The 7,211-nt window shown below is 52.8% G+C and overlaps 1 protein-coding gene across 1 annotated transcript; it reads left to right on the top strand.

Annotated features, from left to right (window-relative positions):
- Window positions 1–200: 200 nt before the first annotated feature.
- On the top strand, window positions 201–6,970 carry ZNF683 (zinc finger protein 683). The gene is given in 7 exon segments (XM_036232130.1): window positions 201–232; window positions 1,113–1,241; window positions 3,465–4,156; window positions 5,397–5,525; window positions 6,574–6,790; window positions 6,793–6,864; window positions 6,867–6,970. Coding segments are annotated over 6 exon segments (1,332 nt in total). The 5' UTR covers window positions 201–232; window positions 1,113–1,123.
- Window positions 6,971–7,211: the final 241 nt, after the last annotated feature.

Below are 7,211 nucleotides of genomic sequence, written 5' to 3'. Positions count from 1 at the left end.
CACATGTAGGTAAAGGATGGTGGGTGGCTCCCCCTATTCAGGTCTCATGGGTCCCCCAGCCTGCCTGCCTTCCTCCTCCTCCTCATTTGTGGTAACTTCAAATGTAGCACCTTCCTGTCATCTCTCACACCCCCGGGGGCCTCAGCCACAGGCAGCGCTGCCCACTTGCCCACCTCCTTCCTTCCCCAGCCAGAGGGGACTTCTGCAGAGCCTGGTGAAGAGCCTCATGAAGGTAGCCTCTCTTTGGGGGATGTCTGTTTTGAGACCTGGGGCTGGGCAGGGAGGAGTCAGGAAAGAGGGAAAGGAGTCTGGGTTATGCAGGGCTGAGCCACTTGAGTGAGGGTATTATGGTCTGAAGGGCACTTGGGGTAAGGAGGAAAGAGTGGTTCCTGAGGAGGAAAGGAGTGGAAACTGAAGTGATACATGTGCTGTGTGTCCTTCAGTGAAAGATAGTAGAGAAGCAAGGTGCTAACTGAGCGGACAGCTGAGCCACTCAGGGCATCTTCCTATCAGGCCAGTCAGGGGACCTGGCGGACTCTTGACTTACTCTCTCAGACTGTCCCTGGTGAGGGAGCTGAGTGTAGGAAGTCTGGGTGATAGGACACGGGGGTTTCTTCAGCTGCATAGAAAAGCTCTGTGGATGAGTTATGATGCAAGGGTTCCCCTTCCTTGGTGGGAGTTCCCCTTAGTGGATAGCCCGTGGTTAGTAGAGTCATGGATGGAGTCATGAGTCCCTCCCAACATGGAAGAGAGTGACTTCTCAATTCCCTGCGGCCCCTCAGATCTCTGAGCTCACTTGGGAGTAACCTCCATGAAGACCTTCCTCTCTCCTTTCTTCCTCAGGGTGGGGATCAGGCCAGCTCTGCTCCTCACCTCTGATTGTCTCCATTCAATCCTCTTCCTGCACCTATGAGGAGAGCACCATTAACTTCTAAATGTCAGGATTGAGAGCCCTCAAACGTCAGCCAATCCAACCCTCCCATTTTGCAGATAGTGAAACTGAGGCCGGGTGTCGCAGTGACTGGGTCAAGGTGTAGTGGGAGAGCCAACCCTAGAGGCCAGGCTATTTGGAGAACCTTTGTTGCTTACCTGTGACTGACCTGTCCTAGCAGGTAGTGGGGGCATGAAGGGGGAACCCATTCCAGAACTGGATTGTTGCCACAAGACCAAGCCCTGGAGGAGCACAGGGAGCTCCCTGTCCCCCAGCCTGGACTTCCAGTCTTGCTTGCCAAGAGTACCAGGTAAAGTGGAATCCCAGCCCTATGCTACATTATAAGCCAGCCGCTTATGAAGGGAGGGAATGTTAGGAGGAAGTAGGAGAAAATCCGAAGGGACCCTGGATTCCCATTATCCCTTGGTCCTGAGCACCTTTACCCTAGCACATAATGGGGATGAGCCTTTGAGGTGCCAGAGATGTTCTCCCATGCCCTAGGGGCCAGAATCTCATGTGGATCATGAGTAGGAACAAGGCCATGCAGGAGGCCTTGGCCTTAGGACCCATCCTGCAGGATTCATAGTAATTAATGAGGATTTTCTCCAAGTTCACCTTGGTTCCATTCAAAACACAGTAGATGGTCTGAGACATGGGGGACCCAGGGTGGTGAGAAAGGGTGGTAGAAGGGAGACTGTTAGGTGAGGGATTCTAGCAGCAGAGGGAAGGCGATCCTGGGGCGGGCACAAAAGTCTCTGGAGAAAGAAGTCTTTGGATGAAGTCAGGGGAAGACATTTGAGCGACAGACATGATGAGAGCGGTGAGTCTTAGTGTCTCTTCCCCCTTTGGGAACCAAATCAGGGGTGGTATCATTCTAGGGACCCAGGAGTTACAGTCCCCAGCCCCCAGCCCCTTCCCCGCTGCCCTCCAGGTCTTCCGAGCCTGCAGGCTACTTCCAGATACAGTAGATGTCCAAGGCCCATCCTGTGTCAGCTGGCTGTGCCCCTTGCCATGGGCACCAGCCAGATCTGCCCTGCTGGCCTGCCCCCAGGGCCGAGACCTCTACCTATGCTCCCTGCAGCTGGCATCCCAGGGCACATCCTCACAGGGCCTCAGAGTGGACTCCTTGAGCAAGAACAAGCCCAGGGCATGGGGCTGCACCTTGGTGGCGGCTGAAGGTGGGGGACACTGTTAGATTTTGAGACAGGAAGGGGAAGGAACCCAGTATCACTGGTGAGTACAGAGCCTCAGGCACACTTGACTAGCACACTTTGCCCTGGAGTTCTGGCCTAGGTGTGCAGGGGGCTTTCAAGGTAGCGACACCTGAGCCAGAGGAGGCGGGCAGTGGCTCTCTCAGGCATGGGTATGGGATTTGGTATTGGTGGGGGTGGTGGTGAGGATGGAGCTTGTCTACTGGTTTGAGCTAGGGGGATCTTTACTAAGAGAAAGGAGCATGGGCTAGGACTCAGAGAGTTGAGGTGGGGTCTTGGTGCTGCTCTTTTAGCTCCATGATCTTGGGCACATCACTGAGGCCAGTTTCTTCTTTCATAAAAGTTGGTTCTCACTATCCCTGTGTGTGTCTTAGGCTTGTTGCCTTGTAGTATTCCATTTCCTTATGCCACTGAGACCTCCTGGAGGGCAGGGACTATGCTGCTGTGCCCTTTATCCACCGCCCCCCAAACGTCTGCAAGAGCACAGAGCGAAACAGCTCAGTCATGTTTGTTGAGTGAATAAATGAAATTCCAAACAGACAATCCACTTTTTATTTTTTAGTATTTTACTTTATATCGCTCCTGGATTTTGCAGCTCAGTCTGCCTTACTAAGCTCTTCCCTACTTACTTCCTAAACATTCACCTGCTCTGGGACAGTCCAGCCTCTTCTCTTCCCTTCTCTCCTCTCCTTACCCTCTTCCTCCTCCTCTCTCCCCTCTCCTCGTCTTTCCTTCCTCCGCTCTTCTGTTCTTTACGCAGAGTAGCACCGTTTGATAGAACTTCCTGCAATAATGAAAATATTCTATACCTGTGCTGTCTAATCGCATACCTATTGAGCTTTTCAAATGTGGCTAGTGACACTGAGGAACTGAATATTTTATGGCACTTATGTTAATTACTTTAAATGTAGAAATATGTGTCAGATGGCTGCCATTTGGGACAGAGCAGATCTAAAGTCACCCTTATGTGATATCATCTGGGCCCCTGACACCCAAATTTATGTCTCTAGCTCAGACCTCTCCTTTAAACTCCAAACCAATTCATCCAACTGCCCACCCGACTGCTCCACGTGAACATCTAATGGGCTTTTTTGAATCATTTTCTCTCCCTAAAATTGTTAAGCACTGAGCAAATGCTAGCCACTTTTATTGGCAAGTGCAATTGCAGACCAGGAAAGCCGAGAGAGAAAACGCCTTGCCCAAGTCTCCTAACAGACTTGCAGGCGAGAGTTCTCTCCCAACACTCAGTGGGGCAGGTTAGGCGGGGAGCGGAACTGTACCCCAGCCTGTGGGATCCTGACTGTCTTCCCTTTCCTGCTCAGAGCACCAGCCACCAGGGCCACAAGCCAGCTCCACCGATGAAGAGAAGCTCATAGCCAAGTACCCTCTGAGCAGGGACAGGATGGGAAGCCAGCCGGAAAGAGCTGGCGAAGGGGCTCCCTGCCTATCCTTGTCTCCTCGCAACAACTTCTCCCCACCCCTCTGGCAGAATACAAAGAGCCTCAGCTCCTTGGCTTTCTGCTCCTGCCACCTGTCCACTCCCGGCTTCGAAGAACTTCCATTCCCCCTCCACTCGCTCTATCCTGTGTACCCACTTCTGCCTCCACCTTACCTGTTTATCCGTGGGGCCCCACCTTCTATCCAATGCTCCCCCGTTTTCATGCTGCCCCAAGACACCTCCTACCCCACCAGGGCTGTGCCCAGCATGCTGATGAGTGTCAATGAGCCTGGGCACCGCAGCGCCTGGGGGGAGATCTTGCGTCCCTACCCAGGGGCTCCCCAAGCATCTGGCCAAACCCAACCCTCCCAGGCCTGGAATCCAGGTTCTGGAGCTGCCAGGACCTATTCCATAGGGCCAGAGCATGCTAGCAGGGCGGCTCCAGAAAAACGGGTCTCGCTGGGCTCCAGAGTCGGCACCGCAGCCCTGCCTTACCCGCTAAAGAAAGAAAATGGCAGAATCCTCTACGAGTGCAAAGTGTGCAGCAAGCGCTTTGGGCAGCTCTCCAACCTCAAGGTATCTGCCTCCCGGGCCCCACTGTTCCCTCAGCATCCTTTGATGGACTCCCCTTCCTATCCTGCTTCTAGAATCAAAGACCTTAAAGCCAGAAGGAACAGCTGGGCAGTGTCTTGGCTATGAACTTAGATGGTTCATTTGGCCCCTCAGTTTTACATCTGTAAGAGAAGATATAAGATGACTACCAAAGTCCTCTCCATTGTAAAAGACGATGAGATCATCTCATTTAGGTTAAAAATGGGGGAACTGAGGCCTTTTGAGCCACACTTCTGTTGCTCAGGCCCACTTCCACTTCTGGAAGTATACTTCCCTAATAAAACTTTTATTTTCTACCGTAAAAAATAAAATGGGAGAACTGAGGCTCCTGATGGGAAGGGTTTGCCCGAGGTCACTTTGATTTAATGGTGGAGTTAGGCCTTGATCTCAGTCTCAGCATCTAGTGCAAAGACCTTTCTTGAACAGCCATCCTTTCTGGATTCGCAGTTAAGCCTCCTTGTGCTCATTCGTTTGTAGTTCAGGTGGGGGAACCGGTAGATTTTAGTGAGTCTAGACCACAGACCTGATAACCAATCTTTTTCAAGTGGGATCCCACAAATCAGCGCCAGGGCTGCTGGCGTCCAGCAGGGGGCAACCATGGGCTCATGCCGGTGTGTCAGCGAAGAAGGGCAGCTATGCTCTATTTGGCACTTGCGGAAGCTGAGGAAAAGTTATGGTTAGGGGGAACGATCCCTTCTAGATCCTCTAGGGCACGAGTTCTTAAACTTTAATGAGCCTCAAACTACCAGGAGAGCTAGTAAATATGTAAATAGGCTCCGGCCTCAGAGATTTTAATTGTCCATGAGGCAGGGCCTGAGAATCTGCATTTCTAACACGCCGTCAGTTGCTGCTAATGTTGTAGGTTTGTGGACCACACTTTGAGACCACACTGCACAGGGTGTGTGTGTGTGTGTGCGCGCGTGCACGCACGCATGTATATATACATATATACATATACATATATATTATCCCTTATCTGGCCTTCTGACCACTGCCATCTCCCCTCCCACAGGGCAGTAGAGAATGGGGTTCTCCTGGAAAATGGAGAAGAGGCCCTGAGAGGGGTGACAGAGAGGCAAGGAGATTTAGAGGCCTCAATGCCAAAAAGGGGTCCTGGGAGGCTGGGGGTAGAGATTCAGAGAGGTCCCCAGACCCTGCTGCGGGCTCTGGGAGGCTGACAGCATTTCTCCCACACCTGGCTCAGGTCCATCTGCGTGTGCACAGTGGGGAGCGCCCATTCCAGTGTGCGCTGTGCGATAAGCGCTTCACCCAGCTCGCCCACCTGCAGAAGCACCACCTGGTGCATACTGGGGAGCGGCCCTACGCGTGCCTGGTAAGCCCCTCCCCCCTTCCCTGTACTTCAGCAAGCAGGTGAGGAAGGAGTTCCAGGCCCCTGAGTCTCCATTCCTATAGTCCCCGTCCCCACCTATAGTCTCCATTCCCCAAACGAGTGAAGACAGGGTAGGAGATGAGGTGGGGACGGGGAGGGAGGTGGTGGAGGGTGAAAATGACCCCTCTCAGCCTTGAAAGGTCAGGATATGATATTGGAGGTCACCCCCCAGAATCTTGCAGGGGGGATAGAGATGTATGTCCAGTGGGGCAGGATAATAAAGTTGGGGGACCCTGAGGCATAAATACCCATTACCTTCCTCCCAGCCTTGCCGGAGGGTTAATGCCGTAGTGTGTGTAAAGTATACAAACAATGTGTATAACATCAGCTGCACGTTAGCTCCTCCCCTCTTTGAGCCTCACCACATCCTTTGTCAAGTCAGAAGGGCAAGGACTCCCTGTTTTACAAGAACTCTTTCTCTGTTCCACCAAGAGCAGCATAGCCCATATAAGTCTGGGCTACGTGGGTTCAAATCCTCATTCTGTCTACAAATTGCTGTGTGACCTTTGGCTAGTGGTTTCATTCCTCTGAGCCTCTGCTTTCTCATTGTTTGTACAGGAGTTGCAGTAGTATTTAATCATACTTCTCCAGGGTTCTGGGGAGACCAATTTCTGGCATGTGGCTGCTCCCAGTAAATGTTAATTATGCTCGCTGAAGCTGCAGCCCTACTCGTAAGGGTTCTATGTAATTATCTCATTCAGTCCACTGTACCCATGAGGTTAGGTATTAATAGTCACATTTTACCAAAAAGGAGAGCAAAGATCAGAGAGGGGAAGTCACCTATACAAGGTCATGTGGGGCGTAAAAGAACCAGGATACTAACCCAGGTCTGCCTGGCTCCAATGTGCTAGACACTGTGGGTCCCAGGGAGGAATCTTGGGGTGGGAGGAGCTTCTGGGTCTGGGAGGTGGGGTTGGGGAATAGGGAGGGGGAGCAGAGATCCTGAGTCGGCCAGGTGGGCAGACCTAATGCCAGTGGCCTTTCTTATCAGATGTGCCACAAGCGCTTCAGCAGCTCCAGCAACCTCAAGACCCACCTGCGCCTGCACTCAGGGGCCCGGCCCTTCCAGTGCAGTATCTGCCAAAGTCGCTTCACCCAGCGCATTCACCTGAAGCTGCACCACCGTCTGCATGCTCCACAGCCCTGCAACCTGGCTCACACCCACCTGCCTCTGGTGTCTCTTGCCTGCCTGGCCCGGTGGCACCACGGGCACTAGGTCTTATGACGGCACCATCAGAGAGGCAGATGGGCTGGGATGCAGACAAGATCAACGTGTCCTCAGCATTCCAGGGAAAGCAAGGACAGCCAGCCTGAGTGGTTGTGGCAGGACTGTCCTGGCGGAGGGGGAAGGGCAGGGCAATAAAATGATTTTCTTTACTACAAGTTGAGCCCTCCTGAGCTTCGACAATGAAGGGAGAAGTCCTCATAGATTTGCCAGACTTCACACTCCACTTCGGAGCAGGTCAGGACACAGCTAGTGATTCCCACACATAGGTAGGTGCCTGCAGCCATCTGCCTCCAGCTGCATTTGGGTTCTGCTTCCTCTTGGGACTAGGCCCTCCATCTCAGCTCGCCGATGGACAGCCCCGCCTTCTGGGACTCTGCAAGGTGCAGACTGTGCTGAATAGA

Source organism: Rousettus aegyptiacus, unplaced genomic scaffold (genome assembly GCF_014176215.1).
Source record: "Rousettus aegyptiacus isolate mRouAeg1 unplaced genomic scaffold, mRouAeg1.p scaffold_m13_p_1, whole genome shotgun sequence".
Classification (NCBI taxonomy): Eukaryota; Metazoa; Chordata; class Mammalia; order Chiroptera; family Pteropodidae; genus Rousettus; species Rousettus aegyptiacus.
This window is presented reverse-complemented; position numbering and strand designations above follow the sequence as displayed.